Raw genomic sequence first — 13,107 nt, forward strand, 5'->3', positions numbered from 1 at the left:
CAACCCCATCAGATTTGCTTCAACCATACTCAATACCCCAACTGGGGTAGACACCAAGAAAACTTAACTGCAAAATCTGGGTCTAACCCAAAGATCAAGTATTGTCTCTGGAGTCCTTAGGAAGCGAGGTCTTTGTCAGCTTCCTTTTCAGCCTTTGTGATTTTGGCGTCAGGGCTATCTGCCACGCCGGGTCATCTGGTAGCGGGTGCAATAGGGTCGCTGAATGGAAGGACTCCAGGTCCGGGTAGGCCTCCAGCTCAATCCCCAAGGATTCACATGCCTCTTTGATGTCTTGTGATGTTCTTGCTGAGATACCTTTGTCTCCATTTGTGATATGTACTCCAAACGGGAACAACCATCTAAAACGGATGCCTTTTTTTATCAATGCTTCAGTGAACGGTTTCAAGATCCTCCGCTTCCTGAGAGTGCTAGCCGATAAATCCTGGAAAAGTTTAATTTGTGAGCCTTCATACGAGATCTCCTGCGCCTCCCGCACTCTGCGAAGAACTAAGTCTTTTGCTCGATAATCGAGGAAGCGACAGATCACATCTCGTGGAGTTTCCCCTTGAGAAGGCCTCGGACGCAATGCTCTGTGTACTCTCACCAGTTCGATTTCCTGTGGATCTGATTCATTAAGTAGATCTTTGAATATCTCTTGTGTTGCTTTCCATAACGCCTCAAAGGCCACCGTTTCAGAAAGGCCTTTAACTCTTATGTTGTTACGACGTTCTCTGTTTTCATGATCTTCTAGCACCGTGTGAATTGTATGTAGTTGGAGTTCATGGACTTTTAAAGAGTCTAGTACAGCGTTCGAACTTTGTGTCATGGCAACTTGCGAATTTTCCAATGTCTCAAGTCTGTGGCCTTGAAGTTTTAGGTCGTGTTTTATCTCTGCAAGTTCTTGTCCTATTGGCTCAAGAGCTTTAGACAATATACGTTTGATGAACGAACGAGTGACTAAGGCCTCTCTCGCTGTGCTGCCCGTGTCAGAGTCACTCTCCGGTTCAGAATCTGAATCTTCTAATGAGGTCAAATCACGAAGCTTGGGTGGTTTAAGAGAATCTGACGGAACCGTTTGTTTTTTAAGAAAGTCATCCATGTCTGTTTGCGTAGTGGATTTTGTAGGTTTGGGCATGCTCTTTTGCGTTTTTACGCTAGATCTCCCCATTTTTGCAGTTATCTAAAGCAGAGAAGAATAGAGCAGTTTGAAGATTAGAATTCCTCTCGCTGGCTATGAATTTAGCTAATGTTCCATTTTATGCCCAATCTTATAAGTGATAAATAATGGAAAGAGATGTCGTTCTGGCTCTGGTCACTAGATGGCAGCCTATAACCACTTTCTGCTGGTTTTCCAGAAAATCCTCTCTTATATCCGTTCAGCTAGGTATAACATGGGTTAATTAGAAAGCAGATAAGGGGGGGAGGAAAGGTGTAGGGACAGCACTGGTGGGGGGGAGCGCTTAATACAGATCTAAGGCTCCTTATATTACTCCCTTCTTTCCTCGCACCCCTCGGGTCAGACAGTCTCAGGCCCCCACTTGATTAATTGATTATCTCCTTTCTTGCTACGGAGTTAGGGAGAATGACCATGCTCTCCTGATCCTCTGTCCCCTGAATCAGACCCCCCTCTCAAGACACTCCGTCACCTTGCTTCTGTTATTTCAGCGTTACCTCAGCTCCCGGAGACGCTTGATTCCCTCAGATCTCTCTCACTGATTGCAGAGAGGGGAGGAGGCTGAAGCGTGCCGCTGCACGTCTATTCTAGGTCCCGGGCCGCGTGTCTTCTGCAAGCCCGACGGGACTATTTTCAATGCTGCGGCGTGATACACGCTCTCTGTAGCCGTCCCCCAGCTATGAGAACAGTAGCGATTTTGTGTGTCCTGGTCTGGGGATTTCGCAATGGTACCTTATCTGCAGGGGAGGGTCAGCTCCGGGGTCTCTCTTATCTGACAGCCTTAGGTCAGGGGTGAAGTCTTCTGCCCGAGGCGATGGTGCTGTCAGCAGTATATCCTTCCGCCACTCCGGCAATCTCCCGCCTGCAGGGCCTCAGTTAGATGAATCCCTTCTTTATCCCGAACGTGACTCGCCACCCAGGGTCTATGCGATCCAGTGGGGTCCTGGTTTGGGTTGTAATGCGGGGATGGTATAAAAAGAAGGCTCTGGTGATATTAGAGCCCCTTTTGGTGCATTTGTCTGGGAGCTCAGGTTTCCTGCTTCTTGCTCCACCAACGTTCAGGCTCCGCCCCCATCAACAAGTCTGTTTTCTTGACCAACTAGAAATCAACACTTAAATTTAAAGCCAACATACAGATAACATTCTATTATTCTTCATTTGCTAAAAAATAGTCGTCTGGTTAATTAAGATACAATGCTGTATGTCTTCACAATGGCAAAAGTAAAAATAAAATGTTTAAAAAATATAAAAAACAATATAAAAGTTCAAATCACCCCCTTTTCAAAATAAAACAATAAAAAAATCAAACATACACATATTTGTTATAGCCGCGTTCAGAATCGCCCAATCTAGCAATATAAAAAAAGAATTAACCCTATAGTTAAATGGCGTAACGAGAAAAAAGGTCAAAACGCCAGAATCACTTTTTTTGGTCGCCGCAACATTGCATTAAAATGCAATAAAGGAAAGACCAAAAGATCGTATCTGCACCAAAATGGTCTCCATTAATAACGTCAGCTCGGCACACAAAAAATAGACTTTCACCCAACCCGAGATCACGAAAAATGGAGATGCGACGGGTATCAGAAAATGGAGGAGTTATTTTTACTGATACAGTGGGTACGGAAAGTATTCAGACCCCTTTACATTTTTCACTCTTTGTTTCATTGCAGCGACTTGGTAAATTCAAATTCATACTATCTATTCCTGACACTGGAGGGGCTTATAAACTTCCGAAGTATATAGTTTGAAGTTTGGAATCTGCCAATATGGGGCTAGTTTTCTGACTGTTTCGGATAACAGGATACATGATTTTAGTTTTTTTTTTCGTTTAGTCTCGTTTGAATATAGGTCAATATTAAATAGTCTCCTGATGAGTCGACTGCCTTTGGTGAGGACGATGAAACCTGTAGAAATGAGAGGCTTGGAGAGTGAGTGTGTATACGTCACCTCACCCTATATACTGAGATGTGGGGTATATGTTTTTTCTATTAGTCACTTTCCAACCAACCTTCAGGGGGCGAATTATGGGTATAGTTTTACATTTGTAATTAATAAAGTTTATTTTTTATTATTTTGTCAGCAAACATGAGGAATGACAAGAGACAACTCATTTGAGGAGGTGCAATTTTGGTTAAAACTATTCCAACATTATGAACATAAAAAAGGCTTCTCCCCTATGTGACATCTCTGATGTTTATTAACAGTTGATTTCCAGGTAAAATATTTCCCACATTAAGAAAATGAAACTGGCTTCTCCTCTGTGTGACTGCTCTGATGTCTAACAAGAAGTGCTTTCTGGTTAAAACATTTCCCACATTAACAGGAAAAAGGCTTCTCTCCTGTGTGGGTTCTTTGATGGCTATCAAGACTTATTTTCCATTTAAAACATTTCCCACATTCTGAACATGAATATGGCTTCTCTGCTGTGTGGATTCTCTGGTGCCTAACACAACTTGATTTATTGTTAAAACATTTCCCACATTCTGAACAGGAAAAAGGCTTCTCCCCTGTGTGGATTCTCTGGTGCTTAACACAATCTGATTTACTGTTAAAACATTTCCCACATTCTGAACAGGAAAAAGGCTTCTCCCCTGTGTGAATTCTCTGGTGCGCAACAAAATGTGCTTTCTGTGCAAAATATTTCCCACATTCTGAACAAGAAAAGGGTTTCTCCCCTGTGTGAATTCTTTGATGGGTAACAAAATGTGATTTATGTGCAAAACATTTCCCACATTCTGAACATGAAAAAGGCTTCTCCCCTGTGTGAGTTCTCTGGTGCATAGCACAATCTGATTTATTCCTAAAACATTTCCCACATTCTGAACATGAAAAAGGCTTCTCCCCTGTGTGAGTTCTCTGGTGTGTAACAAATTGTGATTTACGTGCAAAACATTTCCCACATTCTAAACATGAAAAAGGCTTCTCCCCTGTGTGGATTCTCTGGTGCTTAACACAATCAGATTTAGTGTTAAAACGTTTCCCACATTTTGAACAGGAAAAAGGCTTCTCCCCTGTGTGAGTTCTCTGGTGGATAACAAAATTTGATTTATGTTCAAAACATTTCCCACATTCTGAACAGGAAAAGGAAAAGGGCATCTCCCCTGTATGAGTTCTCTGGTGTCTATCAAGAACCGATTTCTGATTAAAACATTTCCCACATTCTGAACAGTAAAAAGGCTTCTCCCCTGTGTGAGTTCTCTGGTGAGTAATAAAATGTGATTTCCATGTAAAACATTTCCCACATTCTGAACATGAAAATGACTTCTTTGCTTTAGGAGCAGTTTGTTTTTTAATGCCTCTTTTGTGACTTTGATTTTCCTTAGTAATTGGTAATGAATCAGAAGATGGGACCTGTTTCATAGGGTCAGATGACAGATCTTTGCTTTGAATGGATGATGGTATATCTGAAGTAATAGCAATCACTTCAGTTGTATCTTGTAGGATCTCAAGATCATCAGATTTAAAAATTGAAGATGTCAGCTGTCCCTCTGATCTCCTGGTACAGTCATCTGCTAAGATAAAAACAATTATTATTTTTTAAAAAAATATCCTTGAGTTTTATATTTTTGAACATTTCTACTTAAACTGTCCATAAAAATGGCAAGCTATGTAAAGGCTTTAATTATTTACCAAGACAATGACAGTTCACAGTCTAATAGAAAACCTTGTTGGATGAGCCAGTAGTGTGCGGTGTTCAACTGTTTGTTCATTCTGCCTCCCAAATATTGAATAAAAAGAAACCAATGTTATGCAGGTGAAAATAATACCAATTCTCATCTCGCAAAAAACAAGTCCCCACTCAGGTCCATCATCTGTCAATGGAAAAACAGAGGTTCCCGCACTATTAGTGGCTCAAAGACTGTTGAAAAGCAACAAGGTTTCCATAAACCAATCCAGCAAAATCCGCTCTCACTTCGGAGTCTTGCAGTGTGCGCAAACAACATTTAGTATCCCTGTATTTAGCAATATTATAGTGAGAAGAACCCACTTAATTTGCGGTGTCTCCTGGAGCACAATCTGGGCACTATGTGCTGGGTAATAAAATGGCAAATGTGTAATTTTCACTCTCCAACATCCACTGCGTGTTAATTTCTGGAAAGTGGCTGTGGAGTCACAATATTCACTCCTCCTAAGGATTATAACCCTCAGTGAATTAATTTATAAAATGGAATCACTTTATGGGGATTTCGACTATTCTGGTTTTCTGTCATTTAGTTATATTTGGGCTTCTGCACATGGTGTGTCCAATCTCATCTGGGATCTGTTCCTGCTGTCCAGCTGGAGTAATCTGCTCCCTACTTCAGCCAATTGGAAAGTACCACACCCTACTAAAGCGCAAAGCACATGGCCGGAATCTGCCAGATACAGCGTTGTTCTCCTCTGGTTCAGTCCTCTGTGCTCAGCTTGCGGCTTGTTTCCTGCTGTGACCGTGGCCCGTTTACTGACTACTCTTGTGTCTTCTGATTCTGTATTCTGTCCTTCTGGTTCTGACCCAGCTACCTGACTATTCTTCTTGCCATCTAACACCACAGAATAGCAGGTAACACCATGGGCCAAGCCTAGGGGTCCCAGTGTAAGTCCAGATTCCATGTGAGGTTGTTAAAGGGCGATGAGCAAGGCAATCCTTGGGATATGGAAAGCAGAGAAGATAGAGCCAAGCATGTTCATGGAGGACATCTTTTGAGCTGCCAGGTGACCATGAACAGTGCTCCCAATAAATTGTGTCTGCAATCTATTCCAGCTAGATCTGCATTCAAATAGCTAAATGGCGCTCCTTCCCTTCTGAACACTGCCATGTGCCCAGACAGTAGTGTACAACCGTATGTAGGGTATAGTGCGAAGCTGGAAAATAATTTGTAAGATCCATTTGTTTCCTATTATCCTTTGTGAAGAATTCCAAACTTACCACCACATAAAGTGACACACGTCAGATATTAATAATGGGGCCTGATTAGGAACTACTGAGATGATCAAACTCCACAGTCTCCATCAGTAATAAATGAGTAACTAGTGGTGAAACCTCTCTGGGGTAATTAGAGTATGGGTCTCGGAGACTTCACAATCTATACTATCTTAAGGTCCAATATTTTCTGTCAGATGAGTTTCAAGAAGAAATATTAGGCATTTAAAGAGAACTGTGTATAAGGCCGGTTTCACACGTCCTGATATTTCCGGTACTGGAGATGTCCATTTGTGTAATACTTGTAGCACACGTGTGACAACTATGTCAGCATCCGTACCACATGGACGGCCGGCAGGGATGAAGCGATACATTAATCGCTGTTCCCCGGTGGCAGGTGCTGAAGACGCTCTCATCATTCTCCTCTACTCTGCCGGCAGGGAGAATGATGAGAGTTATATTAAAGTGAGAATGATGATAGTAGGTGCAGGCATTTGGGACTATTACTCCCATCAACCTACACCTGCTGCTGCCAAGAATAGTGACAGCAGGAGCGGATGATGGGAGTATTCCTCACCCACTGCCTGCGTTATGACTAAATAAATGAATGAAAAAAAATGATGTGGGTTCCCCTGTATTTTCTATAACCAGTCTGGCAAAACTCACAACTGGGGGCTGCAACCCTCATCTGTCAGCTTCAGCAAGGCTGGTTATCAAGAATAGAGGGGTCCTCACACTGTTTTTTTTAATTATATAAAGAAATAATTTAAAAACATGGCATGGAGTCCCCCCCATTTCTGACAACCAGCCTTGCTAAAGCTGACAGTTGGGGGCTGGTATTCTCAGGCTTGTAAAGGGCCATGGATATTGACCCCCAAGCCTAAAAATAGCAGCCCGCAGCTGCCCAGAAAAGGCACATCTATTAGATGCGCCAATTCTGGTGCTTTGCCCGGCTCTTCCCATTTGCCCTGTGTTTTGTTTTATTTCTAATAAAAGACTTTATTCTGGCTGCATCTTTATTTATCATATAACTATAGGATTAGTTATGGATAGGTGTCTTACTTTGATACCTGGTGATGAAATCTTTATTTGTAGCTTTCCGTTAATGAGATTCTCGTGCTCTGGGGCGGGGCTGTGGTGGGGCTGTGGGTGGGGCTTTATGAGGTGTGCTGATTACATATTCATCTGTATTGGCTTATGACAGGTCGCTGACCCCTCACTGACCTGCCCCCATTATTACATAATGCATATAATAGCATTGATATTATTGTTGATAATGCCTATAATATTGTGGCTATTGTGAGGCTTAGAAAAAAATTACAGCAAAATGTCACCAGCGGCCCCTGTCCAGTAGCCTCTATCTCTCACTTATAGATGCTACTGTGCAGGCGCCGCCATCGCTGGTGACATTTTGCTGGATGTAATTTTTTTTCTAAGCCTCACAATAGCCACAATATTATAGGAATTATCACCAATAATATCAATGCTATTATATGCATTATGTAATAATGGGGGGCAGGTCAGTGAGGGATCAGCGACCTGTCATAAGCCAATACAGATGAATATGTAATCAGCACACCTCATAAAGCCCCGCCCACAGCCCCGCCCCAGAGCACGAGAATCTCTTTAACTGAAAACTACAAATACAGATTATACAACAACCACAAGACGGATTTCATCACCAGGTATCAATGTAATCAGTATAACGGCGCTGACCTGACAGTGTCTGTTGGTTACTGTGCACAATCCGGCTGACAGGGGCACTTTAAATTTAGATCTTAGGCATTTGGAAGAGGTGATGGAGAGATTTTTCTCAAGGCTATCATGGAGTTACAGACTCACAATAGGCAGGAAGGCCGATCCCACCACAATCAAACTATCATACAGAAGGAACAGGTAAAAAAAAGACAGAATAAAAAAATATGAAGATAATACCAAAGAATTTGTGTTTTCAATCATTTTCAGGAAGAAACTGAGTATTATCTGACAGAATTGCAGGGGTGTCAATACTTTTGGCCACAACTGTATACAAGTTTCAGGCTGAGTCCACACAAGTTCCTGTAGCTTCCAGAAACACACTCACACTGTGGTAATTACCAACCTCCATTACTTAGGGCCTAACCCCTCCCACCAGTGAGGTAGACATCACATGGGCTGATCACGTGACCCTGACATCATCGCAGGTCCCGTCTTTAGGGAAAAACCCGGCCAAACATTAATCTGCTGGGAGAAACATATCTTCCATCCAGTAAAACACCCTTTACTGTACCACTACTGAGGGGAGAAAACTAAACTGGAGTTGCCCTCATTTATGGTGGACCTTTGGAGCCACTATGAGTCCTGACCGGAAGAGTAAATAAAGTATTAGCGCCCCCATTTCAGGAGAGATTGTGCAGTAATCTGAATTCCTTAGGATGGAAAACATATTGGAATTCATGACGTTTAGTAAATCTATGAAACCAGGGCTGGAGCCAACACATCTCCTGCAGGCGGGAATAAATGTATATTACAGCCATCAGCCACGCACAGCTTAGAGATCTATCAGGGCACAGGTGGAATGTTTGTCCTGCAGTTTATCACAATCCTCCTTGAAATTACTGTATTTTTTGGACCATAAGACTGTCATGATTTGTAGTTTTGCCTTGTCCTGTATGTTGTATAATATGTACCTGGACCATAATCTAATTTAGGCTTATGTCAACAGCTAGTGGAACTTTGGCTATTGTTTTCCTAAGCAGAAGATAACCTACAATACACATCCTGTAGACTAAGTGGAGCCCTTACATTTCTAGAATCTTCTGATGGACCAAACCATTGAATAGTAGGTGTGACCCCTACCCCCTTCAGATGGGCTGATCTCAGGAGCTCTGACAATACATTCTTGTTTTAAGTTTTGTTGTGATTTGAGTGCGGACGTGGAAGGAGTCACAAACTGAGTTGAGGCCAGCGCGTGACGTCCGTGGGATTGTGTGGAATCCTGTGGACTATTGCAAGGATTATTGTCTTCGTATCCGGCACAAGGACTATCGTGAGGTGCCCGGATTTGTTTCCATTGTGCGGACTTATTGTGGACTTCTCATGGACTCTAAGGACATTATGGATATTTGATGTTGTATGCTTCCTGCCTTAATAAATCTCGTTGGATCGTCCCTCGGCCTGTTGTCCCTTCTCGCTCTGTCGTATACCCCGTCACAAATACGCACCTAGCTTTTAGAGGAAATTAGGAAAAAAAATTGAACCAAAAATGTGGTCAATTCTGTACTTAATATCCCCTATCCTGGTATATATGGCCCCCTCATCCCCATTCTGATACACATGGCCCCCTCATCCCTATCCTGGTATGCATGGCCCCCTCATCCCTATCCTGGTATGCATGGCCCCCTCATCCCTACCCTGGTATGCATGGCCTCATCCCCATCCTGGTATGCATGGCCCCCTCATCCCTACCCTGGTATGCATGGCCCCCTCCTCCCCATTCTGATACATATGGCCCCCTCATCCCTATCCTGGTATGTATGGCCCCATCCCTACCCTGGTATGCAGGGTCCCCATCTCATCCTAGTATGGATGGTCCCATCCCTATCCTGGTATGCATGGTCCCATCATCCCTATCCTGGTATGCATGGTCCCATCCCTATCCTGGTATTCAGGGCCCCCATCTCGTCCTGGTATGCAGGGCCCCATCTTATCCTGGTATGCAGGGGCCCATCCTTATAAGTGGCCCCACCCACATTCCTATCCTGGTATGCATGGCCCCAACAAAAAACATAAAAGAACCCAAACCATTACACTTACCTACCCGGCGCTCCCTTGCAGCGTCCTGCTCCGGTGCCAGCAACTGCTTTATGCTTGTAAGCAGCGCTCATAACAGTGAGTATTCACAAATATTCATTTCTCTTAAGTAGCGGCACACGTGACCGCAGGTAGCAGCAGGAAGCCGGTGGCTGACACTGCGCGCTACTGAAGAGCAAAGAATACTCACTGCCCTTTGCGTGCACAGTCCTGGCAGCTGTGCTCTGCTTGTGAGCAGCACATGACGTCCCTGCCATGTGCTGCTTACAAGCATATAGCAGTTGCTGGCACCGGAGCAGGACGCTGCGAGGGAGCGCGGGGTAGGTAAGTGTAATGGTTTGTTTTTTAATGTTTTCTGAAGGGGCCATGCATACCAGGATGGGGATGGTGGTGTGGGCCAATTATAAGGATGGGGCCATGCATACCAGGACTGGGGTTGGAGGCTAATCATATCAAGATACTATTATTAAAGAGAAATGAATATTCATTGCCCTCCAAGCCCATGGGAGTGGAATGCAGTGAATATTCATTTCTCTTTAGCAGCAAGAACAGGAGTTAGCCGCAGCCACCGGCTCCAGCCTCGTGTGACCCACTGCTCCGCCGATGCCGTTCCCCCACCTCCCCACCATAGCCAGAGCCGGTACATCCGGACTATAAGACGCACCCCCCATTTTCCTCCATATTTTTGAAGGAAAAAAGTGTAGTTTTAACACAAATTGAAAAGTCAGGAAAAAGGGAAACTCTGTTATTGTACAGAAATTCACACTTGGCCTCACTGCACATTTAGTGTTGTCGATCATAAAAGGGAAAGTTTGGCCAGAAAGACTGGACCTGGTCTTGTAGGGACCATGAGACATTCAACAGCACAGAAGGGAGAGAAGAGTCTTCCGATAAGATCTCAGGGATCTAGGAAGCCAACAGCATCATTACCCTCCGCTTTCTCTTACAGGCCCAGCATAAGATTTTTCTTCAAGTGATTTTTTAACTTGTCAGCACATTCTACGTACGCTGTCATTTGGCTTTATAGTTACAGATCTGGGCAGGTAACGGTCAGCGACTCCTAATACCAGGGGGTAGGTGGATCTACCAGGTCGTATGGTCTATAGAAAAGGGCTTTCAATGCCCAAAGTCATTTGAACAGTTTTGGGTGGAGGAGAATATTGTGGTCTAGAGGCAAAATGGTGATCATGGTAATACGGCCAGACTACACCACCGATAAAGCAGCCACAGCCGGTGACTGAGAGGAATCTGTGACTTCTCTGCATTCAGTGGTTACTACTCACCTGGGTAGTCATATGTGGGAATCTCCTCTTTACACCGCTCATCATCTCTCACATATGTCTCTGTAGTATTAATATGGGTCAGATCTTCACCCTGAAACAAATATTGTAAATGTCACCGACAGATGGAGAAGTCCCATCTATGATCAGCTCTAATCCTGCCATCTCCACCGTTCTCATTACACAAGTATAAAACACATAATACTGGTGGATAAAACAAGACTGAGCACAAGACATTCACAGCCGTCTACACATCATAGGGGAGATCTCCTGACACCTTCTCTCCATCTACCTGATGATCCTGAGGAACACTGGGATCTTCTTGGTTACAGTCCTGTGGAAGAAGAGGACGGGGACATCTCTCTGGTGTTGTCCTCTTACTGGATAGATCTGGAGGAAACACATACAGGGACTGAATTCATTCTCTACATACAGATAATTATAGGCCGTGTGTATTTAGTCCTGTCTATTACCTGGAGATGTGAGGGGCTGGGGAACCTCCATTATGACGTTCTTGTACAGATCTCTGTGTCCTTCTAAATACTCCCACTCCTCCATGGAGAAATAGACGGCGACATCCTGACACCTTATAGGAACCTGACACATACAATGATACCGTCATCCCCCGATCCCTTCATAGTGTTACTGTATAATGTCCCAGCATTCCCAGCAGTGTCACCTCTCCAGTCAGCAGCTCATTCATCTTGTAGATGAGTTCTAGGATCTTCTGGTCATTGATGTCCTCATGGATCAGGGGGTGAGGTGGAGGCCCCGTGATTGCTCTCAGGGGTCTTCCACGTCCCTCAGACACAGGATCCTGACAGCGATCACTAGAGGTCTTCTTCACCACTGTGTAATCCTGGTTATGGACAGACACATTAATAAATCTCACTACAGACATTTCCAGAGTCCTCACCTCTCCAGTTCTGTCCATCTGTTATTCCCATAGATAAGAATGATGTAATGTGACGTCATCAGAATCTCTCACCTCTCCAGTGAGACGGAAGAGGATCTCTAGGGTGAGGTGTAACATCCTCTCCGCCATCTTGTCTCTGTCCATATCCATCCTTGATGGGAAAATCAGGAAAATTCTCTTTTGTAGAAGATCTTCACTGAGAGGATCCGATATTGTAGAGACCTGAATGAGAAGAAGATGATCTGATGTAACATCATAAGAATCCTGTGTAATAATACAAATACTGGGGATAATAAGGGAAACATATGAGGAGATTTATTATCTTACAGGGTTTAGTTTTCTTCCCTGACATCTACTAATAAAACCTATTGTGACAACTCCTGGAGTGGACTCTCTGGGCCGTGATATCAACCCACCCTGGGTGAGCTGACCTAGTGAGTACCACCCCGTATACAGGGAGCGTCAGGGGTAGACCCAGGGGGATGAAGTATTACGACTGTTGGTACCAGGTGGCCAGCTCAAAGGAGGCACGAGAGACCGTGTCTAGCAGGGTGAATACAGGGGCACGCCGGGTACAGGAGGGCGCAGAGCGCATACTCGGAAGCACGCAGGGTACAAGAGAGTGCAGAGCGCATACTCGGAAGCAAGCCAGGTACACGCAGGGACCTGAGTACAAAGGGCGACCATAGATATATGGAGAAAACAAACGACCAAAAAAATCTCACAAAAAATATATAATAATACAAAATATAATTTATTAGACAATTATCACTTTGCTTCCCTGCTAGGCCAGCTAGGTTCCTACATGGTCGCCCTTTGTACCATATACACTTCATAGATAAAATCTCTTGCTCCAATATGTGCAGCTAGAATTGAATAAAATCACTTGGTGGCATTATATAACTGGAGCAAAGAGATATATATAGAATAGGACAATAATGAGAAAGTCGTACTTGAAACTAGATATATGGAGAAAACAAACGACCAAAAAATCTCACAAAAAATATATAATAATACAAAATATAATTTACTAGACAATCAA

General features: G+C 43.7%; 2 protein-coding genes across 2 annotated transcripts in view; both read right to left on the reverse strand.

The window, feature by feature from the left end:
- Positions 1–2,359: 2,359 nt before the first annotated feature.
- On the reverse strand, positions 2,360–11,787 carry LOC141082410 (uncharacterized). The gene is made up of 4 exons (XM_073566349.1): positions 11,766–11,787; positions 11,442–11,539; positions 11,153–11,243; positions 2,360–4,686 (listed from the first exon to the last, which is right to left on the reverse strand). Exons 1-4 carry the CDS (start codon positions 11,785–11,787, stop codon positions 3,494–3,496), a joined length of 1,404 nt encoding a protein of 467 aa, XP_073422450.1. The 3' UTR covers positions 2,360–3,493.
- Positions 11,784–13,107, reverse strand: part of LOC141082411 (uncharacterized) — a 51,201-nt gene continuing 49,877 nt past the window's right edge. Inside the window, exons 5-6 of the mRNA XM_073566351.1 lie at positions 12,138–12,287; positions 11,784–12,008 (exon numbers count right to left, since the gene is read on the reverse strand). Of these exons, the coding sequence (XP_073422452.1) occupies positions 11,784–12,008; positions 12,138–12,287 (375 nt within the window). The remainder of the gene's footprint in view (positions 12,009–12,137; positions 12,288–13,107) is intronic.

This window comes from Dendrobates tinctorius, unplaced genomic scaffold, assembly GCF_039654945.1.
Source record: "Dendrobates tinctorius isolate UK_male_01 unplaced genomic scaffold, ASM3965494v1 ptg000017l, whole genome shotgun sequence".
NCBI classification, from domain to species: domain Eukaryota; kingdom Metazoa; phylum Chordata; class Amphibia; order Anura; family Dendrobatidae; genus Dendrobates; species Dendrobates tinctorius.

Excerpts from the sequence above, each read along its gene's own strand:
- LOC141082410 (XM_073566349.1), bottom strand. The coding sequence starts at position 11,787 with ATGAAGGGATCGGGGGATGACG. Across the intron at positions 11,540-11,765 it reads GAAGGGATCGGGGGATGACG|ATCTATCCAGTAAGAGGACA; the intron begins GTATCATTGTAT and ends TGTTTCCTCCAG. Across the intron at positions 4,687-11,152 it reads TCCCACATATGACTACCCAG|ATGACTGTACCAGGAGATCA; the intron begins GTGAGTAGTAAC and ends TTATCTTAGCAG.